At 42.3% G+C, this 24,731-nt stretch overlaps 1 protein-coding gene across 1 annotated transcript in view; it reads right to left on the bottom strand.

The window, feature by feature from the left end:
• Positions 1-5,116: 5,116 nt before the first annotated feature.
• HACD2 (3-hydroxyacyl-CoA dehydratase 2) overlaps positions 5,117-24,731 on the bottom strand; it is a 96,608-nt gene continuing 76,993 nt past the window's right edge. The window contains exons 6-8 of the mRNA XM_011950857.1: positions 16,426-16,547; positions 14,375-14,553; positions 5,117-8,535 (exon numbers count right to left, since the gene is read on the bottom strand). Of these exons, the coding sequence (XP_011806247.1) occupies positions 8,453-8,535; positions 14,375-14,553; positions 16,426-16,547 (384 nt within the window). The 3' untranslated portion in view covers positions 5,117-8,452. The remainder of the gene's footprint in view (positions 8,536-14,374; positions 14,554-16,425; positions 16,548-24,731) is intronic.

Here is a 24,731-nt window from a genome sequence, read left to right as displayed (position 1 = left end):
AAAGTCCATCTTCATTCCTCTCCAACACATTTTTTTCCTCCCCAAGGAAGAGGAATGTGGATCTTAATGTTCAGTTCTGAGATTGTGATGGAGCTGTATTTGCTAGTGGGAGTGATGGAGCCAATGGGCACTAAGAGGTCTGTGCACAGGGCTTTGGTTCCCTCTTCTCTCTCTCTCTTCCTAAGTGGTAAGTAGAGCAGGGTCGGCTGTCTTCTTGGATGCTTTCCTGTCCTTCCTGGCCCAGGCCCCACCAGCCGAGCATGGTGGCACATGCACTCAATCTTTATGAGTTTCTGTCCTGGAGCTGAGGGTGTGTCGGAGCAGCCTTTCTCCCCATTTCAGTGGATAAGAGCTAAGTGCTGGGATGGAGAATGGGATGGGATTGGGTGAGAGGTGAATTAAGCAGGTCTCACAGTTTCCTGTGCCTAAGCCACTACCTCTCACTGGTTTAGGAAGCAGAAGTGTTCTATGAGGTTCTGCCCAGACTAGCATAATCCTACCCTAGGGCTCAAGCCAGTTAACTGCAACACTAGTCTGCTTGCTTTCCATTGATTCTTTTGTATACAACTCTACTGGGAATGCATCGAGGAGAAATGAGAGTTCTGGGCTGGGACTGGGCATTGTTGGGCCCCTCAGTCTACTCCAAAACCGTATCATTATTTCTAACATCCAGCAGGACTGCACCCCAACTTCAACCATAAGACAGGGACTAAAAAATGTGCATTGGCTTTCATAACAAGGTCATTAGTGACCTTGAACAGACAGGGTAGATAGGAAAAGCCAGGCTAGAGTGAGACAGCAAGAGTGCCAGATAAGAAAGACAGAAGTGGGCCGGGCACGGTGGCTCACACCTGTAATCCCAGCAGTTTGGGAGGCTGAGGTGGGTAGATCCCTTGAGGTCAGGAGTTCGAGACCAGCCTGGCCAACATGGTGAAACCCCGTCTCTACTAAAAATACAAAAGTTAGCCAGGCGTGGTGGTGCATGCCTGTAATCCCAGCTACTGGGGAGGCTGAGGTAGGAGAATCGCTTGAATCAGGGAGGCAGAGGTTGCAGTGAGCCGAGATCGTGCCACTGCATTCCAGCCTGGGTGACAGAGCGAGACTCTGTCTCAAAAAAAAAAAAAAAAAAGTGCTTCACAGGTGTCTCTTCCAGAGGACAGGAGAGAGGTGGAAGTAGGGGAGGACATGGGGTCAAGGCCAATATGGGAATTGCTGGCCAAGAGGAAGTACAGAGAGAGGGAGAATCAACAGAGTGAGGTCTGTGAGGAGGGGAAAGATAAAAACATCTGGAGCACAAGGTAGGGATTAGTTTTGGTGAAAGGTCACCCCATCCATTCTAACAGCAGGAAAAGGAAAGGATGATCCCAGCATGGGCAAGTTTATAGATCTGGTGACAAAAAAAGTTGAAGGAATTACTATCTGATGGCTCTGTTTTCTCTGTGAAATTGGGGGTGATATCCTGAGCTGACCGTGAGTAAGAGACGGAAAGATGAAGTTTAAAGGGAATCATAGACAGTGTCCTAGGCAGGCAGTCCCAGGGTGAGGCCCAGCAGATTGATCCCAGCACCACAGCTGCTGCCAGTCCCAGCCCAGTCTGCTCAGACAAGTTCACATCAAGTGGAAGCCTCCAGCCAGTGCTGCCGACACCTGGGTTCTCAGCCTAATAATTCAATTACCTATTTGAGGATGGTGATTTCTATATATTTTTAAAGCCCCAAGGGGCTGGGCATGGTGGCTCACGCCTGTAATTCCATCACTTTGGGAGGCCAAGGCAGGAGGATAGCTTGAGCCCAGGAGTTTGGGGTCAGCCTGAGCAACATAATGAGACCCCAGCTCTACCAAAAACCTCCAAAATTATTCAGGTGTGGTGGTACACACCTGTAGTCCCAGCTATGGGGGAGGCTGAGGTGGGAGGATTGCTTGAGCCCAGGAGGTTGAGGCTGCTGTGAGCCCTGATCGTGCCACTGCATTCCAGCCTAGGCTACAGAGCAAGACCCTATCTCAAAAGAAGAAAAAAGATCCCTAGAAACAACAGAGCAGAAACAAGGAAAAATCTTCCTAGAGCCCAGGCTAAACCTCCCACCTCTCGTTTTTCCCCTTGGATAAGTAAATATTGCCTGATGGGGAGAGCTGCCACCGATAGATTAGTATTTTTCAAAGTGTGTTCAAAGAACTTTAGCCCTGAAGACATTTCAAGGATAAAGGCGAAAAACAGGTTTGGAAAATCCTGCATTAGCACTCCTCTTGGAGGCTGCATTCATATACAGAAAGATCTGAAACATTTAGCGGAGAGAAAACTTTAATTTTTGTTTCAGTGTTCTAAACCACAGACTCCTCTCCTTAACATGCCCATGTTCCCATGATCACTGGGAACTAAGAGTCTGTAGATTCCACTTTAACATATATTCATTAAATCAACAAATCACTTGAACATTACTATCAGCCCAGGCACAATCAACTAGTTGTGGTTAGTGAAGGACATTATCTATTTGGCATATCCAAAGTGGTTGTCATTTAAACAACTCTCTCTTGAGGAAGATTTTCAGCCTGTTGAAGAGAGAATAATCTGTGGCATGAACAGAAGCATTTTAAATCTGTGAGAAAACTCACAGTCCAAGAGTCAAGTTAACTGAAATCCACAGGATAGACTGAACATGCCGCAGACAAGCATTCACGGTCCAGACACCGCCTTATAAGGTGGCCTGACATTTTCTCATGGCCCAGGCCACCCTCCAAAAATATCCAGAGACAGAATGAGAGTGGGAACTGGCCTCCCCAAACGTTTCAAATACGAACAAGCAGGCTCTCCATGAAATAGAAGGGCTGACAACCTGCTTTGCAGGCCAGCTCCAAAAGCACTCTGCTTTTCAAAACCAAGTAGTCGCAGGGTCTGTGATGGGGAGGAGGGCTCTGCAGCCGGGAGAAAATAGATTGAGCCTCGAAGCACGCACCCAAGTTAGTTTCTTTGCTCTAAAAAAAAGTATTATTTCCTGTACTCCTCCAGAATATGCTTGAGAATCTCTTTGCTTTATTTGGACAATAAAAGATCCGTGACCGATTTTCATTAGAGGGCCTCTGCCCCTTTCCGTGTCCTTGGGATGAAGCCGTTTTCCAAACTCCTTTAGGCTCTTGAGGCCCTGATTGCTTGTGAGGTGCTGCCCCCCAGCGGTAAAGTCTGGCTACGACAATACCGAGAGAAATAAAGATCCTGGCTTTAACCAAGTGCAGCATCTGGAAACACATCTGGATTGTCTCCACCCAAAGCCAAAGATAGATGTGAAAGCACTGTCATGGTAACAAGTCTATGCTCTGGAATCAGGGAGCAGAAAGCGTGACTTCCAAACAAAAATATTTATGAAATGGGCACTGGGCGCTTATATACACAGCCTTTCACATTCTTATTTTTGCTCACCAAATGAGATTTTAGGGTGAATTACCTTTTGTGGGAAGGATTATTTTTGGTATTGAGACTTGCCCTCATAGCACTAATATATCTTTGAATTAAAAGAAGTATTGGTCAAATAACCACACGGCTCTCTCTTCTAATCTGGTTCTGTTATAGGCAGAGAAATGTTAATAGGTATGGCTATTTTTGGTAATAGTTGCTTAGAACAGTTTCTTCACCATTAAACTGTATGACAAAGAGCCAGGCTATTTGTGAGGCTGGGATTTTTTTCTTTTCAATAATAAAAGGAATTGCAAAGCTAGTCCTCATTCTTGTTAAAGGGAACAGAAAAACACAGCAGTATTTTTGGAATGCTGTGTAACAGTAGGTCTCTTAATTATACCAATGCTAATTCCTCCAGGCTAAGGCTTATATTAACATAGTACACATAATTGCCACAAAATATGACAATGACAAATTGGAAAGCCCTGGTCTCCCATTACCATGCTAACACTGTAAAAGTTGTATTTTCTGAGTAGCCTGCACTATTAACTTTACCATCTGTTCCTCAGTTTCAGTTGCAATACTTTTTTCATAAATGAAAAAGCCAACCTCTGAAGCTGAATAGGCTCTACACGAGGAGAGAGGTGGTCTAACCTCTATGCTGGGAACATCTAGGCCGTAATCAGACGGCATTTAGAAGGGAAGTGTTCCCCTTTGGAACAGAGACCACACTCTTAGGCTGTGGTGATGATCTGAGAAAGAGCCGGCAGGCTCAGATGGGGAGCCCATCACTGCTGCAGGCACCATGATCAAGAGGTCACTGGGAAAAGTAACTAGGACATACCCAGCACCAGCGGCCTAGAGCTAGATCAGCTGTGACCCAGCAGAGGACACCCCAAGGCAGTGTCCTTCCCACCACTTCTTACTGCCAGCCTGAGTGAGGGGGGCCGTTCCTGGGATTCCTGTGTTTGGAAGCATTTTCAGGATGAGGTACTTGAACTTCACCACATCTTGCTTTAATATAAGATGAACAGTGCTGGGCAACAGGATCTCCCCACTGAACTTCTGTTAGGAAAGTTACACTAACAGACTGGGCATGGTGGCTCATGCCTGTAATCCCAGCACTTTGGGAGGCCGAGGCGGGTGGACCACCTGAGGTCACGAGTTGGAGACCAGCGTGGTCAACATGGTGAAACCCTGTCTCTACTAAAAATACAAAAAATTAGCCGGATGTGGTGGTGGGCGCCTATAATCCCAGCTACTCGGGAGGCTGAGGAAGAAACATCGCTTGAACCTGGGAGGTGGAGGTTGCAGTGAGCCGAGATTGTGCCTTTGCACTCCAGCCTGGGCAACAGCAGCGAAACTCTGTCTCAAAACAAAAAAAGAAAAGTTACACTAACAAAACCCCAGCTTGTTATAAGACAAGGGTCCTCAACCCTGTGCTGATTAATATCTCAGATTCTCTGGTCACTTGCATGAGGAACCCCTTGTCCCTCTGCAGCCAGCTTGCAGACTGGCTTAGCCTGAAGACTGACTGGCAAGGAAGGACTTTTTGGAAACCTCTTAATATAGTCTGTCTTTCCTGTAAGTGCTGAACCATTATGAATAGCAGAATTAGATTTTAAAATTGTTAAAGAGCTGGAGTCCGTAATTGAACTGAAATTCTCCCATATTCCTGAAACACCACATTCAGGCCTACTGACTGTGAAAAATCATTGCACTCACTGGTAGGTATTTCAAATCCAGGCAGAGCACACATCAGTTTATTTTGAAATGCAACACAGATCAGTATTTTATGAATACAACTTATTACCACATTAACATTATCAGGTAAAAACAGCTTTCAAATGCATGCATAGAAAGTTAAGCATAGTCTCTGGACTCCTTATTTCTAAATATACAAAAAATACATTTAAATTATATAATTTAGTGAATCAAAGACTTATAAAATTACAATTTTGGTTTTCACAACATAGAAAAAATACAAAAATGACTATATATACGATTGTATAATTTTTTACCCAAATTTCAAAGGAGTAGTATGCATTGAATTTAAATGTTTTATCTGAAACTCAGAACTGCAAGTAATTTGCAGGTTGGACCACATCAATGCCAAACTTTTATTATAAATGAATAACCAAAAAAAAAGTGAAAAATGAGGGCATGATCTCTTCTTATACCTCTTCAACTCTCCAGCATCTAAACCTTTCCTGTCAGAAGTCTGCTCTGGAGACAGTTTTTCATCTGCAAGGCCAGTGCTTTATTCCATGACTAACTCTCCATGGTGCCTCTGGGTAACGGTTGGTACATGTTAAATGAATGAGCCCAACCTCAGCAAACATAACGCAGCAAGATGCAGATTAGCAGTCTGTGCCGACAAAAGCACTACTGCGGACCTCAAAGAATTCTCTCTGTCAGAAGAAGGCCCCACAGGGGATCTGAAACACACAATCAAGTGGGTAGTTGGGAAGATGATGCCTTTGACTATGCCCTGAAATGAAACCACTAAGTCTGACAAAATACCCACAAAAACATGACATTCCTTGTTCACACTTTATAAGAAGGTGTGACATTTGGTGGTGTGGTTGTTCTCAATTTATAAAAGAATAAATGACTTCAAAGGAGAAATGAATTCATGTTAGGGATAAAGAAACCAGTTAGAGAGGTTATTGAAGGACACAGTGACATGCCTTACTTATCTGCCATAAGTATTCTAAATGTTGATGTACAAAAATACACACTGGGGTTGAGACCCTTTTTGAAAAGGGAGCTGTGTGCTGTGTTCTCATTGCCAAAGTTCAATTCAATGCAACAGCACTGTTTGCAACAGAATGTTTTTCATAAGTAGTGACAAATTATAATAAAGTGGCCCAAATAAAACCCCTAGTCCAGCAACCCTTGAAAAGCTGCATTTTTCATCCTGACTTCTAGAATTTTTCCTAAAACAGTTGAAAAAATCTAACAGAATAAAGTAATATGACAAATATAACCCAAATTGATTCTATTTTATAGTAGAAATACATTATGGAAGAATAAAACGAGAGAAAAGGCATGAAAAAAATCTTTCCCACATATTTTGTCTATCAAATACAAGAATAGATTCTAATCTCAACACGCCCAAGTTGAGTGCTGACTTTAAGAAGCAGAATTTTAAAGTTCAATTCAAAAATAATTTATTACACACCTGCCTGCATTAAATTTGCAAACTTCTATAAAAATAAGCACTTAAAAATTTAGTTTTCCAGGGGCCGGGCGCAATGGCTCACGCCTGTAATCCCAGCACTTTGGGAGGCCGAGGCGGGCAGATCATGAGGTCAGGAAATCGAGACCATCCTGGCTAACACGGTGAAACCCCGTCTCTACTAAAAATACAAAAAAAAAATTAGCTCGGTGTGGTGGCAGGCGTCTGTAGTCCCAGCTACTCGGGAGGCTGAGGCAGGAGGATGGCATGAACCTGGGAGGTGGAGCTTGCAGTGAGCCGAGATCACACCGCTGCACTCCAGCCTGGGTGACAGAGTGAGACTCCGTCTCAAAAGAGAAAAAAAAAATTTAGTTTTCCAGTATAAGTTTTCTGATATTCGCAATTATACTTTAATGACAACTACTCAATAAGCTGCTAAACTTTTAAAGTCTTAAAGTTCAACATCAACCAAAAAAAAAAAAAAAAAAAAGCTGCAGGGGGTGGGGGAGGAAAAAAGGCTCCATAAAGATACTGTGCTATTTAATACTTAATGCACATCTAAACTTGGGCTTTCACATTTTCATCCAACTCTTTCTTTCTTTTTTTTTTTTTTTCCAGTTTACCTACAGTTGCAGTACCAGCCCTTTCTTGAGGAGTTTTAAATGCATGGTTGAGCAATTAAATCATATGAGGATGTGACATAGATGAGACAATGTCGGTAGGACCAAACTATTTCTTGGCTGCTCCAACATGCGGAGATGATACTGCTTTTAGCTCATGATGGCCCAAGTGGAATGTTTTACTGCCTACGGACTTACAGCTTGGTGGAAATTAACATAGGACCTTAATTAGCAAAAGTATCCAAACAGAAGAGTGAATGAAAATTAAAAAATAAAACAATAATGGTGTATAAACCTATTCCTGAATGTTTTCCGACTACCTTTCTAAAGCAACACGTTCCATGTGCTTTCAGTAACAGAGCCTCCATTCCTACGTGGCTGCATCAGCTTCTTCAGGGTCATCAGTGCATCAGTGAGAATAGCTACTGGCAAACACGTTACTCAGAGGTGTTCTGAGAACAGTGCTGTGAAAAGGACTTGTCGCTTATGAGCTACTGAGCTCCCCCTTTCTGAGACCTGTCATTTTGTTAAGATATGATTGAGGCTGAGCTCCAGATAAGATATATTCTTTACGGTATACACATACTTATTAGATTCAAGCACGTTTCTTAGTGGCAGGCAGTAATGACTCAATTTAAAACAAACAAAAGGGTTCTAAGTTGTTTTCTGATTATGGGCACTACCCCGAAGCTTCATAGGCATATACATTTTATAATTCATTCATTAGATATGAGGGGATAGGTCCCAGCCATAACTTCAGAGCATTCCAGAGAACAGAGTTTGCCGCTTCAAAAATACAAATAGTTTCCAGCATGCAGTCAAGCACTTTGACAAGGGAATGCTAAACACACTGCAGACTGAAACATAACTATACTGCAAGCTGGGCTATTCGGTTGGTACGACTTCATTATTCAGACTGTAACTCTCAAGTACTTAGTGTTACAGGTCTTTATTGATCAGATACATGAAGGACATAGAAGGACATAAAATGCCAAATCCCTTTCTAGTGCCATCATAAATATTAGGAACTTCTGGTTGAAAAAGCATGCTGAAATGAACTGGCCAGGGTGTTTTATGTAACAATCTTTTTCTAAAATAAAATCTCAGGCCCACATGACACTGGATTTTTGTTTTAGTTTTGTTTGAATGTTTTAAAAATAGTTCTTACTTATTTTCTATGAAACGTATTGGGAACTCAAAAAGTCTGCAGCATTTTTTGATCATTGAAAAGTTTGTTTTGGTGGGAGGTGCAGAAAGCAGGAACTATTCAAATTTCTTGTGCTCTTCAGTATGAGAAAGGATCTTTCTTCTCTGGTGTATCATGTGGAAATACAACTGGGGAAAAACTGAAAGAAAAGAAAAGTTGGTTAAGAGGATGGTTTAAAATTGCATGCTCTATTTAAAGCATATGAACTTGAGGTCCTCTCTAACCCTCTGACTAATTTCTCATCCAGCAACCAAGGAAGGTAACAAAGTGGGCTTGGGGAAAGGGAGAAAAAACACAGAGAGACTTACCATCTTTCTTTTCCTGCTTTAGCTGAGGGAAAAAGTGGTGTGGAATACAGTGACAAACACTATTGTCACTATCATGACCTATCTCGATGCCACACAGCAGCCAAATAATATTCTTTCATGTATTATCTCCACATTTATTCTGATTAACTTCACAACAACCAGGTGAAGGATTCTAGTGATGAAGTTATTATTCCTATTTCAAAGAGGAGGAATTTGAGCTCCAGAGAGGGTGAGCAACTTGCCTGGGGTCTCATAGTAAGTCCTGGACAGAACTGGGACCAGACTCTTGGCTCCTGACCCTCAGCCTAGCCCCATCTGGTCCCAGGACAGGTGGTTCTTTGGGAAGAATAACCTCTCTTGGGAAGTAGTTTTGGGTAAAGACTTGAGGAGGAGGAGGAGGAGGAATGCCACAACATTTGCTTTGAACACAACTAAGCCAGGTTTGGATGTTAAAAAAAAAAAAAAAAGGCCTTATGGAATGCAAGCCAGTGTCTTAGGCACTGGGGATTCTTCTGTTCTTGGTCATTTCACAGAATACTTTAAAAAGCACTGGTTCTCAAATGAATGGGGTGGTACTGCCTCCCTCAGAACTATTTGGAACTATTTCGATAGTTGGACTATTTGGAAATGAGGGAGAAAGGGAAAGGGTACTGGCAGTTGGCATATGAGACCAGGGATGCTAAAACATGCCATAATGTATGACAGTACCCACTATTAAGAAGTATCCCACCCAAAATGCCTATAGTGTCCCTCTAGGAAATACCAGTTTGAGCCACCCAGACTTCACAAGGTTACTGTGTGTAAACAACTCCAGGTGAAATGCTCTTTGTTGTACAATACCCTTCCTCTCCTCATCTCTCCAACAGCTCCAATCTTTATTTTATTGATATTACTTTTTTAGACAGGGTCTTGCTTTGTCACCCAGGCTGGTGTGCAGTGCTGTGATCTTGGCTCATGGCCTGGACCTCCTGGGTTCAGTCAATCCTCCCGGCTCAGCCTCCTGAGTAGCTGGGACTACAGGTGCACACCACTTCACATCCGACTAATTTTGCATTTTTTGTAGAGATAGGATCTCCCTATGTTGCCCAGACTTGTCTGGAACCCCTGGGGCCAAGGGGTGTGCCCACCTCAGCCTCCCAAAGTGCTAAGACTATAGGCATGAGCTACCAAGCCCAGCCCAGTCTCTCTTTTTCAGACGGTCACGCATATTTTTTGGAAGATAATTTCTACTACTCCAAACTCTCTCCTGACAAGTTTCTTCCTTTTTAAATGGGTTCCAAGCTGGCCAAATTTCAAATGATCCTCCCAAAGTACGCCGGGACACCAGTGCATGTGTGACAAAGATCTGCCAACCTGCAGAGGAGGCAGCATGTGGAACAGGGCTGCCGTCCACGCCACTGATACTGCCAGGCAGGACGCTGTTCACAGGAAAGACCTCACTTAAACATATAATTCAACAGGCAGAGAACTATTTTGGCATGAAAGTCAGAAAATCTGACAAGCTCTATAATCTAAAAACTGGAAGTCAAGATATAATTAAACCATAAGGAATGTTAATTGTAATCATTTAAAAATGTGGGGCCAGTCCCATTTCTATAGATTTACTGTAACAAAAGGAAAATGTGAGCTGGGCATGCTCAAAACCTTCCCACTGGTTGCATTTGTGTTCACACAACCGGCAGCTGCAGCCTCACAGCTGGCTCAGATGGCCCGGGGGGAGAAGAATGACCTGGAAGTTATGCATTGAGCCCTTGGTGGCAGTTCAAGGTAGAAGATGGCCATGCAGACCTTCATTTCCATGGGCAGGGCCTGCTACCTACCAGAAGGGTCAGATGATGGTGCTTTCACTCCTTTACATCTCCCAGAGATTCCTCAGTACCCAGAGAAAGGAATGTGGATGGGAGGCCAAGGGCCTAGGGTGCCTGGCCTATTCTCCACAGTTCAGGCAGTGGCCTTCTGGCTGACCAGAACTGTGATTCTGTCTCCATCTCAATCACCCACATGTTCAGACTGAACCTGACCATGAGACTGAAAGCTTTCCAGATGCATGGCTGCTACTTTTAACAACATGAGCTACACTGAGGAATAGCACTGAAAAAACCCCTCAACCTGAGAACAGGCTATTGAGAATTCCACCTTCTGTTCTCCCAGTTCAGGGGACACAGAATGGGGACACTGCTGGGCACGTGTGTGTGTCGGTCCCTGTGTGTGTTAGGGGTCAGCGGGGTGTGGGTGCTGCTGGGCCCTCCTTTAAGAAGATGGCCAGCCCTCTTGGGGCTCTCTACCCCTCTGGGGAGAGAACTGTGGAGGGCGAGAGCACCAGATATGCTCTCTGCCTGGGCCAAGTCTCCTTGGTTGCTCTAAAAATCAGAGGCGTGGTTACGGTTACTGACAACCTGGAAAGTGCCAGCTTCTCCAGGTCCTCACCCCTCATCAACGTATCTTGCCCTTTTTTGGCTCCCTCCCCCATAACCAATTTTCACCAATTTAGGGGTGGAATGTAAACAGGCCTTAGACATCTACTGAGTCCTGCAGGGACTGTGTTGTACTAATCCTGTATATATTGCAACTACAGCAGAAGAGGAGAGGAGCACCTGGCCAAGGCACCCCAATATAAGGAAACTCCTGGGGCCAAGTCTCATGAGCCACCATTTATGCTGTGTGTGCAACAACGCAACAATGGATGAGGCCCATGAAAAGGAGGTGTTACTTTATATAATGCATGTGTATCATCAACTTGCCATTAAAGATTAAAAGAACACTACCTTGTAGAAAGAAAACCAAATTTGTTAAAGGAGACTGCATGTCAACAGCAACCTCCTAATTCTGCATTTTCTTCTGATAAATATAAAGCTTTGGAAACTTGGAAACGTGCAGCTGGCCAGAATGAACTGTACCCTCTGGCCTCAACAGTAACAACCTGAACCCCTGAGGACATCCAGAGCTGCTGGCTCAGGCCAGAGCACAGACCAGCAGGCACCAGGTGACTCGCAACAGAAGACGTGGTCTGTGTGCCATCTTGAACCTGGGTGAGGAGTCCGAGGTTTGCAGGGAATCTTTTAATCATTATTTGAGATCCACCCTTTTCCCTGGTCTACAAGAGGTAAGCTGCCTCACAAAAAGAAATTATGTTAGACTTTAACTGAGCCAAGTTCTCTTACCAAAAGGAGGCTGAGACTGCAAGGGGCAATTACTTAAGGTAAAGAAAGCAGACTTCTGTTGGGAGGAGAGTCCTTTCCTACTCTCTAAAACAGGGGTACCCAACCCCTACCTGTTGGAACCGAGCTGCACAGCAGGAGGTGAGTGGTGGGCAAATGAGCATTACTGCCTGAGCTCTGCCTCCTGTCAGACCGGTAGTGGCTTTAGATTCTCACAGAAGTGTGAACCCTGTTGTAAACTGCACATTCAAGGGATCTAGGTTATATGTTTCTTATGAGAATCTAATGCCTGATGATCTTAGGTAGAACAGTTTCATCCTGAAACCATCCCCCACACCGCCCAGGGAAAAGCTGTCTTCCATGAAACCGGTCCCTGGTGCCAAAAAGGTTGTGGGGACTGCTGCTCTAAAAGACAGCTGGCTCTGGGGTCAGTGTCTTCTCTTTCCTCTATCTCTCTCAAGACCAAGATGAAAAGCTCACAGGAGTGGGTTTCCCTCAGGAATGCTATCGTCATGGAGGCTGCATGTGGAACCCAGGCACTGTCACGACACCAAGAGCTCAGAAGGAAGAGGTGAAGCTCAGCACTGGTTGGCTACCAGAGCACAAAGAGACAAACATGCAGACAGATGGAGGCTGCCCTGGGGAGAAGTTCCTGGAAGGAAGCCCTGCTTCCTAGAGAGGTTGGAAGTCTTGCAGGAACTCTCAGGTAGGAACCCCTAGATTTTTGTCAATGTGGAAGCAGCTTGTTATGGATCTGATCTCATAAAAACCTCCCTGCCCCTCTCCCAGTCACCCAGTATGGTACACGTCTCCTATTCATTTGACCATGGTGAATTCAAATAAAGCCTGTGGTGCCCACTGGGATAATATGTGTTAGTTACTCTGGGTGTGGTAAAACTGCAACTGTGAACTGCTGCTCTAGAGACTGGAAAATGAAACTCTAAAAAAAAAAACAAAATTAGAAAGGTGAAAAACTATTAGTTAATTTTTATTTTTTATTTTTTATTTTGAGACGGAGTCTCGCTCTGTCGCCCGGGCTGGAGTGCAGTGGCCGGATCTCAGCTCACTGCAAGCTCTGCCTCCCGGGTTTACGCTATTCTCCTGCCTCAGCCTCCCAAGCAGCTGGGACTACAGGCGCCCACCACCTCGCCCGGCTAGTTTTTTGTATTTTTTAGTAGAGACGGGGTTTCACCGTGTTAGCCAGGACGGTCTCGATCTCCTGACCTCGTGATCCGCCCGTCTCGGCCTCCCAAAGTGCTGGGATTACAGGCGTGAGCCACCGCGCCCGGCCAGTTAATTTTTATTACTTAAACATTTAGATGATTTCACATTTATCGTCTGTTGGAAAATCAACTACTTTTTACATTTGAAGAGAGATGGCCTCTGGTTGCTATGATTCCAGCACTAGAGAGGAGGACTCAATCATGAATAAAGAGTGGAAAATGAATCATGAAGCAGAACTGTATCCAAGAATTTCTGCAAGATAAACACTCACATGAAATCTGGATGTAGTTTTTGTCTCACAAAGCATGAAATGCAATTTTCCACAGAGGGACACAAGCATGTCACTTTGTTAGGATGATTCATTCTGGTGATGCCGTGGAATGAAGAGAAGTCCAACCCTATCTGAATTTAACCTAGGGTTTAGGGAAGAATATAGCATCTTTTCTAGATTAAAATAAGATTCAGAGTTACAATGGTTATAGAAATAGCTAAATGAGAAGAACCACTAACATTGTATGCCCTTGGTTATAAGAAGATCTTTTGGTATGTAGAAATCAATCATAGGATTTATAATTGAACATCAGAATTCCAGCAAAGGACTAAACTCTTCATCCTCAGAAAGTAGGGCTCACTTCACAGAGACATCAAACGTGTCTTTTTCTCTGTCCCTGAATACACTGATAGGCACATTTGATTATCCATATACTTAAATCTTCAGCAGTACTATTAAAATAATTAAAAACCATCTTGAAGAGAACACTGTGTCCCAATCAGTGCTCAACAAGAAAATAAAAAATGTGGAAAAAAATAAATCTATTATTATTTTGTTATGTTTCTAGTTAACCATCAATCAATTCAAAATGAAGTTAAATGTCTATTTCGATATAGTAACCAATGCAAAAGTCTTTTTACCATGTTTTTCAAATACCGTAACAAGCAATTCTTGAGACAGAAAACTACAATCAAGGTAAGGCCTTTAATGGCTTTTTTGTTTTCCATTCAGTACTTTCCCCAATATATACTTAACCTAGCCTGGTACTCAGTTTCAAACCCACATGCTGAGAAGGGCTGCATTTTGGCAACTGTATTGAAAAGGGTTCATCTTTATTCAATTACTACTGGAAAAAATTCCCTTTGATACTCAGCATTCAAAAAAACCAAGAAGAATTCCCAATAAATGAGATTTACATTTACTTGGATATAGTGCAAAAACAAAGATATTTAACTCTAGTTATTGTAGAGCAAAATTTTAAAACATAATTAAATATATGCATAACTGTTTACTTACTTGGAATGTAGGAGATCATTATTAGAATCAGGAATGCATGGTAGTCAAAAGAGAAATTGTATTTGTTGGGTAAACTGATGGAATACAGGCCAGCTTGTCTAACAAAGGGCAGAGCTGCGTATATTGTGAGTAGTTCTCCTGACACTCCCATTGGGTACAGCACAATGAAAAGTGTGTACCTAAAGCAAAACAAAATATTCATTACTGAGGCTCAAAGTCAGCTTTAGGAGGAAGCTGCACTTCCCACCCTTCTAATCAGTCCTGGTCTTTTAGAAAATGATTGTTTATACATTTTCCTGTTTACCTGCTATTCAGATTCAGGTTTTACAAGCCAGTTTTTGAAACCAGCCTACAGCAGGTATAAGTTTCCAAATGGTCTAACGACAAAATAAAGTCTGTTCAGGCAGCCTCAAAATTTGGTCTGATGAAATAAACAACTCTTCAAAATTATGCTCTAAAATAACTAAAGTGATGCCAAATGCTGGTAAAGTAGGGGAACTGAGTCATGGTTTATACTGAAGGGTCTGCCCTGTGGGTCTTGGGATGGGGTTGGGGTGGTAGTGGTGGAGGTGTTGGAACATGTGGTCTAGGAATGCCACACCACATGCAAAGACTGAACAACAACAAAAATAGCACAAACATCTGTATACTGCTACTATTTTTCAAATGTTTGTACGCGCTATTGTGAAAAATTAAATATATGTAATTAAAAAAATTTAAAATTCATAATAGCTTTTGGTTACTATGTAATTTTCCAATCAAAACACCCCACAATTACGATTATCATCACATGGGAGGGGAATCTGCATAATTTTTCTCTCTTTAAAAAGGAGTTCTCCACATTCCTCAAAGAATTAATTCAGAGAGCAGTCACTTCCCTATGGAACTGTAAGCCGCTGTAAGTATTGCTAAAGGAATCATCAGCTCAGACTTTCAACAGCCTTTGGCTGTTTGTGGCTCACAATATGCAACGGACTACAAACTTTTGTAGTCTTTCAACACAGGAATTGTGTTGAAAATCTCTGAAGTGGAAGGGAAGACATATTCCCCACTGCCAATTTTAGCCACACTAAGTAGGATGGTGGAAAAAAATCTTTCAGAGGTCATGGAGAACAGTGGACGAAAGAATCTTTCTCGAACAGTAAAATCAGGGCTTGGTCAACAGACTTCCCTAACAACCAGGGTAAACAGCTTTCACAGTGGCTGTCCAGGTTGGTTAGTAACTGCTCTGTTTCCCATTCTTCCCCTTTCCTAATAAAAATATTCATTGCAAATAAGACAAACAATAAAAATAACGAAGGAGTTCCCATGCTCGAAATGTTGGAAACAATCGGATTATGTCCCTAATTTAATTACTGAACTCATAAATAGTCTAGGAACCACTGCTTTCCTTCCACCAAATAAGGCGTTTCAGCTCCAGGGACAACTTGGATCCTTCTGCTTTGTCACTCTCCCTCAAAGTCTTTCCCAGCTCAGAAAACTGCCTACAACTGTCTCATGGACTCATTAAGGTAAGCAGATGAACTACTAGCCTTTTACCAAAGTCATCATTACTTGTAAAAACAAAGCAAAGTAACAGCGATACACTAAAACTGCCATGTAATGCTTGTTATTACCTAAAAATTAATTTAAGAGTCACAGCTTCTTGGCAAAATTGAGACTAGGAGAATAGGACTTGGTCCAAAAACACCCATCACAATGGCAGAAGCTCATCAGTAAAATGTGATGATATGGACAAAAAAGGGATGTTACAGCAAATCTCTATTGATTGCTACCTGGTGATGAAATTTTTTTAAAAAAGAAAATACTGTATAATTTAATTGAAAAGAACTGATTCCAATTAAAATAATTTAAGTAAAATATAAAAACCTTAAAACAGTATTTCCGTTAGTCAAAGTTAAGTACAGAGTCCTATTCTGATGAAATCTACAGACAAGATTTCTACCCAACCCCTGTATCAATTTTATTTGGAGGCAATATTTAGGCAATAAAAGGTAAATGCAATGACAGACCATTTCAAAAGTGAGCCTTCATTCCACGTGCTTTTTTACCTGGCCCATTTGATGAGGTAAGGCAGATGGTTTAACAGACTGAATGTATAAAAGGAGTAACGGATGATTTCCGTGATCGTCCAGGCAATAACAAACAGGAGGACACTGTCTTCACTCTGTACCTGAAGGAAGAGGAAAACAAAAGAAAAAAACCACACAGACAACGTTAATGAAGACAGTGTGCAGCACCCAGCAGAGCCAGGGAGTGAGTCGGCACAGCCGCTGGTCTCTATCCTCAGGGCCCCTGTACAGCAGAAAGAGCTTGCGTGTAAAGGAGCTGGGGCCTAGGATGACAGCTGTGTACATTCCAGAGATGAGGGCCAAGTGCGAAGGGCCTCAGTCACCAGGAGCAAGAGCAGCAGGGCAGGGTAACAAACACAAGGGGTGGGAGTTTTGTAGGTTTGCCAGCCTCATGCGGAGAATGTGGACTGATGTCAGTGGGAGCCAACAGCAGTTAGGTAAGGAAGGTGGGAGGGCAAAGTGGTGGAGGGCTTGGGATCCATTACCAAGAATTTTTCTTGATTTGTGTGACAGCTGCGAACTCAAGACAACTTCACAAAAGGGGAATGTAAGGATTAAAGCACAACTGGGCTGGGTGCAGTGGCTCACGCTTGTAATCCCAGCACTTTGGGAGGCTGAGGTGGGTGGATCACATGAGGTCAGAAGTTTGAGACCAGCCTGGCCAACATGGCAACACCCTGTTTCTACTAAAAATACAAAAAATTAGCCAAGTGTGGTGGCACGTGCCTGTAATCCCAGTTACTCGGGAGGCTGAGGCAGGAGAATTGCTTGAACCTGGGAGGCGGAAGTTGCAGTGTGCCACTGCATCACAGCCTGGGTGACAGAGTGAGACTGTCTCAAAAAAAAAAAAAAGCACAACTGAAGATGAGGCTAGCTCACAGAGCAAGAAGAATTCCAGTGAGGGGAGGGCTGGGGACCATCTGCAAGGCAAGGGCCCATTTATTTCCTCCCATTAGAGACTTCTCCCCCCAGAGGAGGCCTGCATTAACTCCTCTATGATTAGGGAAGCTTCCACACTGTTCCCAGGAGGCAGTTAGAGCCAGAGAGCTTTGAAATCTCCAGCCTCCTCTGAAGTTGTTTTTATGCTGAAAAAAACAATAAAGGTTTAAAAGAGCCCCTAGGTGATTTTTTAGGAGGTTTTCTCTTGTATTGAAAATTTACTGCTGTGGCTTTAACTTTCAGCACCTCCCCCAATCCCTTCCCAGCTGGGTTTGTAATGAACTTTTGTGCTTGAAAATCAACAAGAAATACCCTTGCACCCCAATTCATATTAGATTCCATATATCCAAAAAAACCTCCAAAAAACAAAAAAACAGTCCAAGAGTCGGACATAAATAAGAAATCCCACCCCATAAACCGAACAAATCTTGACAAGATGGACTTTCTGTCCCACTCCTAATACCTAATACAGCGAGGGAACGGCATTCTAGCCTTAACTTTTGCTTCTTTCCATTTGCAATGTTAATAGTTTTTAGCACTTATATTCTTCCTCAGAAAGTGTACATGGAGCGATCCACCTACACAATGAAATAAGTAGTCATTTACATATCTATTAACTAAATTGCTCTGACAAAGAATTTCATAAATGCACAGTTACTATTCTCTAAAAATAGTAAGAATTTCATACTGTCAAGAGCAAGAGTACTTTCTGTTTTCCTGGTGCTCTCATATTAGCCAAAGGAAAGCAAAAGCCAAACACCTCTAAAGCTTTCATGGAGAGATTTTTCAGTCTGTCTCCAAATTCTTACTTGAATCCATCTATAACAAAATATAATATAAATATAAAAGCACACTTTGCTTTTTGATGTATTTTATAATCCTCCTTAAGGAGATAGTTTTTACAGCTATGAGTGGAAGCCTTGCCTAAAGAGCTCTGGGTTATAATAGGAATTGCCTTTAATATTTTGTACTGTAAACATCTTGAAAGCAGGGAATGTGCTTTCTTCATCTTCTGTTTTCCAAAAACACTTTGTGTTTTTCACAAGTAAGAGCTCAATAAATAATTGCCGAGTAAATGAAGTCAGTCCTAATTGGGTTACTCCGAGACTCAGTTGCCTTCTTTATGGTGCCTGATAGTTTCTGTGTAGTCTTAGTGACCTTCAAATAGGCAAAAACAAACAAACAAAACTCAAAACCCCCCCAAACCTCCTGCTTTGACCCAGCCTAGAGGTTGGTTATTATTTACCTCCCATCCATCCCCAAGTTAGATCTTAGCCAAAAGAACTATGACAAACTCAGACTAAGTATGAAAGCAGTCTGTTCCCAGAGTCTAGCTGTGAAGACGATGGCATAAATCTTTTTTAAAATACTAGGGATGCAGGAAATGACCATTTTGTGCAAAATGATATCTTCCAATCAATAGGAAATGCAACATTGTTATCAAGAAGGGATTTGGATAAAGAGATTGCCTTATGTGATTTATAGATAATTATAAACCAATAACACAAAATGGGCAAATGTAATGCATAAGTTAAAACCAGTATGATCAATGAGACTCGAAGAGATATTTGTACACTCATGTTTATAGCAGCATTATTCACAACAGTCAAAATGCAAAGAAACCCAGGTGTGTACTGATGGATGGGTAAGCAAGATGTGGTCTATACATACAGTGGAGTATTATTATATACATACAGTGGAGTATTATTCAGCCTTAAAAGGGAGGAAATTCTTACACATGCTGCAAAATGGATGAACCCTGAAGACATCATGCTAAGTAAAATAAGCCAGTCACAAAAAGGTGAATACTGTGTGATTCTACTCATATGTGGTACCTAGGGTGAGGCAGAGACAAAAAGTAGAGACAGAAGGTTGCCAGCAGCTGGGAAGATGGGAAATAGAGAATTGGAATGGAGTTCCAGTTTGGGAGGATTTAAAAAGTTCTGGAGATGGATGGTGATGATGGTTGTACAACAATGGGAAAGTATTTCTGCAACTGAACTATACACTTAAAAATGGTAAAATGGTAAATGTTGTATGTATTTTACCACAATAAAAAATAAATGAAAAAACCCCCCAAACAACCCTCAGGAACATAAATTTAATAAGTCTAAATGTAATTACATGACTTAGCAACAACAAAATGACTCCAGATCAGAATGGAGAAGACCCACCTTATGAAATCAAGAGATCTGGAGTCTTTGGTGAACCATAAGCCACACAGGAGTCAACAGGGTGTGAGGTGGCTGCTCAAACAAACAACACTCCAGGATTCAGCTACGTTAACAGTCTTATCCCAATGACTACACTGTAAATAGATGAGACCCCACTTAGGGAACAGAGTCTGCTAGAAGAACTCCTCAACTAGCAGAGCTGACTTTGGAAAAGGAAAGAGAGGGTAAGTACTTTAAAATATGTAAAAGGATACCATAAGCAAGAGGCAGATGGACATGAGACTAGTAAAACTGGCAGGGAGTAAAATGCTGGGTTCAACCTAAGAAAAACTGAGTAACAAACCAGGTGACTAATCACATAGGCCACCGCAAAAAGTTGTGTGCTTGTAGGCCCTGGACACATCCCAACCAAGACCGCCCAGGAAGGTCCTATCAAGGACAGGGGGCTGAGCTGGCCTGGGGCGGCCAGGGCTGCTGCTGTTCTTTGGAAAGGTGTGTGTCCATGATCCCTCCATGGGCAAGGCATGAAACGCTGGCTAACACTGACTTCCTTGCATGAGCTGAAATTTTTCTAGTTGGTGAAAAAAATGGGTAGAGGCTTTGATGCTTCTTAAAAATAATTTTTCCTTCATCCAAAAGGCCAGAGAGGAGAGAATAACTGACAAGCTCTCCTGTCATCATTACTGACTGCTGAGCATGTGAAATGTGAGCAGTTCTCTGGCAATTACTCCCTGCTTGATGGCAAGGTCTTCAAGGGCCCAGGTCTCATCATTTGGCTTCCTCAGTCCTGACACAGGTCTGGACACAGGGATGTGTGGAATCAATGCCCCTTAAATCGGATGATAACTTATATTTTTCTTTTCCTCCCCATTTTTTTTTTCTTACTTTGAGACTGGGTCTTCTTCTGTTACCCAGGCTGAAAGGCAGTAGCACAATCACAGCTCACCATAGCTTCAACCTTCAACATCCCAGGACAGCCTTCTCGGGACTGATCCTCCCGCCTCAGTCTCAAGAGTAGCTGGGACTACAAGTGCGTGCCACCACACCCAGCTAATTTTTTTCTTATTTTTTTTTGTAGAAATGAGGTTTCACTGTGTTGCCCAGGCTGGTCTTGAACTCCTAGACTCAAGTGATACTCCCTCCTCGTCCTCCCAAAATGCTGGGATTACAAGTGTAATCCCAGCCACTACAGGCCACTACACCTGGCCACTTTTCTATTTTGAAAGCAACAATTGGGAACATTTTTATAGTAAGTGGGGAGCCTCCTTTCTATTAAGTGCCAGTGACTCATCAATAGCCTCACAGGAGTAAGAAAAGCTAATTTAGCTTAGGAGGGGTTTTTGGAGGGGCAAAGGATTTGGATTATAAGAAGTTCTACTCAGCTGCTTTTTGAATTTATAACTAGAAACATATAAACATATGATTTTATTAATTATCAAGAATAAGAGGTTTATGGCTGAGGGGCTCATGCCTATAATCCCAGTGCTTTAGGAGGCTGAGGCAGGAGGATCACTTAAGGCTAGGAGCTGAGATCAGCCTGGGCAGCATAGTGAGACTCTGTTTCTACAATAAAATTAAAAAGTAGCCAGGGTGGTGGTGCACACCTGCGGTCCTACCTACTTGGGAGGTGAGGTGGAAGGATCGCTTGAGCCCAAGAATTTGAAGTTAAAGTGAACTATGATGGTGCCACTCAACTCCAGCCTGGGTGATGAGCAAGACCCTGTCTCTTAAAATAAGAAAAAAGGAGGTTTAATATAAGTCTGCTTTAAGATTTTAATGCAAATGTTCATAGAGTATTAGTCATAATTGAAAAGTGAAAACAACCCAAATATCCATCAACTGGTGAATGGATAAACGACATCTGATAGACATACCTGTACACTGGAATACTATTCAGCAACGTAAAGGGAAGAAATATTGACACATGCTACAACATAGACAAACCTCTTAAAACATTATGTTGAATGAAAGAAGCCAAATGCAAATCATCATACATTATATGATTCCATTTATATGAAATATTCAGAAAAGGCAAATCTAGAGACAGAAAGTAGATTAGTGGTTGCCAAGGGCTGGGAGTGGGAACTAATTATAAAAGGGCATAAGGTCTCCATGATGTGCTTATTTCACTTTGCATCCCCATATCAAAACATCTCATGCACCCCATAAATACAGATACCTACTATGTACCCACAAAAATTTTAAAAAATAAAAAAAAATTTTAAAAAGGGCATGAGGGATCATACTGGGGTGATGGAAATGTTCTAAAGTTAGATTATGGTGATGGTTGCACAGCTTGGTACATTTACTAAAAACCATTTAATTACACATTCAACATGGCTGAATTTTGTAAATTATACTTCTGTAAAGTTATTTAATAAAAAAGTATCTGGGAGGTTGAGGTGAGAGGATAGCTTGAGCCCAGGAGTTTGAGACCAGTCTGTGCAATACAGTGAGACCCCCCTCTCTTAAAAAAAGAAAAAAAAAGGAGTTTTCTTTAATACATATTATTGCCTTTTAAGAGAAAAAGGACATTTAGGGCAAAGAGGGAAAAGGGAGATGATGAAGATTTACCAAGGATTACTAAGGAGAAGAGGGAGACAAAAGCCAGGTTTAGGATACGTTGCCAAAAATGCCATAAAGCCATGTTTCGAAGTTGCATATTCAGAACGATGGGCACGAAGAGGGGAGTGGGTACCATGAAGCCCTTTCTGTTAGGGAATCTTCCTTTGCCTGGCATAGTGAGCTGTGTATTGGATACTCCACGCTGCAGACGGAAGGTTTCCACCCCCTGCTCTAAAGCGAGGGAGGAGGCGGCTGGGTGTAGGCGGCTTGTGTAATTTAGCCAAGGGAGTTTACATAGAAATTCAAGCTGGAGAAACAAATGGGTGCAAGAGAAAAACCTTTACACACAAATAGCATCATATGTTTGACTTTAAAAGGCACAGGGAGTATCAGTACATGAAAAGCTGTCATTTTTATTACAGTCAAAGAAAAACAGATGGTGCCACATAAGAAAACCACTATTGTAGAAACCCTATTCTTCTTAGCATTTTGGAACCCGCTGCTTACTGTGCTGGTTATTTCAAAGAAATTCTCTAACCAAGCTTTATGGCAAGCATTCTTTCCTCTTTTTAAAACCCCTTTCATTTGTGAAGAGATTTGGTAAGATCTAAGAGGGTAGGACTAGGGTTTGCTTTTGGAAAAACTGTACGTTTGTTTTAGTCTGCTCAGGCTGCCATAACAGAATACCATAGACTGGGGGGCTTAAACAAGAGAAAAGTATTTTCTCACAGTTATGGAGGCTGGAAGTCTGAGATCAGGATGGCAGCATGGTTGGTTTCTGGTGAGGGCTCTTTTCCTGACTTGTGGATGGCCACCTTCTAAATGTGTTCTCACATGGTATCTTTTTTCATAAGGGTGCTAATCCCAACATGAGGGCTCCACCTCCTCATGATCTCATCTAAACTTATTTCCCAAAGGTCCCATTGCCAAATACCATTGCACTGGGGGTTAGGGTTTCAAGGTATGAATTTTTTGTGGGAGGAGACACAATTCAGTCCATAGCAATGCTGTAGACTAGGTGTTGGCAAACTTCTTCTGTACAAGGCTAGTCAGTAAATAATTTAGGGAGGGTTTGTACCACATGTGACTGTTGTAATATATTCATCATTGTTTTTTAAACCCTTTAAAAAATGCAAAAACTATTAGGTGGGCATTGTGGCATGTGCCTATAGTCCCAGCTACTCAAAATCACCTGGGCCTGGAAAGTTAAGGCTGCAGTGAGCTGTGATCACACCATTGCACTCCAGCCTGGGCAACAGAGCAAGACACCATTTCTAAAAAACAAAACAAAACTCACCAACCAACAAAAAAAATAAAAACTATTATAAATTGCAGGCTAGATTTGGCCTATAGGCCAACCTCAATTATAGATTCATTTAACCCCTCCAACCTTCGATTTCTTTTTTTTTTTTTGAGATAAGAGTCTTGCTCTGTTACCCAGGCTAGACTGCAGTGGCGCAATCTCCGTTCACTGCAAGCTCTGCCTCCAGGGTTCACGCCATTCTCCTACCTCAGGCTCCTGAGTAGTTGGGACTACAGGTGCCCGCCACCATGCCCGGCTAATTTTTTTGTATTTTTAGTAGAGATGGGGTTTCACCGTGTTAGCCAGGATGGTCTCAATCTTCTGACCTCGTGATCTGCCCGCCTTGGCCTCCCAAAGTGCTGGGATTACAGATGAGCCATCTGGCCCGGCCCCTGTGACTTCTTTAGCATACAAATGTCACCCTGCAACATTTCTTTGACAGATTGTGTGGGGAGGCAGGGAGAAGGGAGTCAACGTCTATCACCAATGGACACTATGGGGGAAAAAAGCAACCTTGTAAGAACATGTATAGGCGGGTTTTTCATGTTATTGTCATTTTAAAATCTCAGTAATTTCTTGTGTGTGTGGATAATATAAAATAAAACTTATCATTTAACAATTTTAAGTGTATAATTCGTTGGAATTAAGTACATTCACCATATTGTGCCACCATTACCACTATCCATTTCCAGAAGGATTTCATCATCCCAAACAGAAACTCTGCACCCATTAAACAATCACTCCACATCCTCCCCTCACTGCCCACAGGTAACCACTATTTTATTTTCTATCTCTAAGAATTTGTTTATTCTAGGTACCTCATATAAGTGGAATAATACAGTATGTGTCTTTATTTTTTTGAGATGGAGTTTTGCTCTGTTGCCCAGGCAGGAGTGCAGTGGTCCAATCTCGGCTCCACCTCCCAGGTTCAAATGATTCTCGTGCCTCAGCCTCCCGAGTAGCTGGGATTATAGCCACCCACCAACACGCCCAGCTAATTTTTATATTTTTAGTGGAGACAGAGTTTTGTCATGTTGGCCAGGCTGCTCTTGAACTCCTGACCTCACGTGATCTGCCCACCTCGGCCTCCCAAAGTGCTGGGATTACAAGCGTGAGCCATCGTGCCCGGCCCAGCATGTGTATTTCTGTGTCTGGTTCATCTATGTATTAAAATTTCCTTCCTTTTTGTGTCTGAAAAATATGTCATTGTATGTATATACTACATTTTGTTTATCACTTGTTGATGGACATCTGGGCTGTTCCTACCTTTTTGGCAGTTATGAATATGCTGCTATGAACATTGG

The sequence above is a fragment of the Colobus angolensis genome, unplaced genomic scaffold (genome assembly GCF_000951035.1).
Source record: "Colobus angolensis palliatus isolate OR3802 unplaced genomic scaffold, Cang.pa_1.0 Scaffold31, whole genome shotgun sequence".
NCBI classification, from domain to species: Eukaryota; Metazoa; Chordata; class Mammalia; order Primates; family Cercopithecidae; genus Colobus; species Colobus angolensis.
The sequence above is the reverse complement of the archived record's forward strand: the minus strand, read 5'-3'. Positions and strand labels throughout refer to the sequence as shown.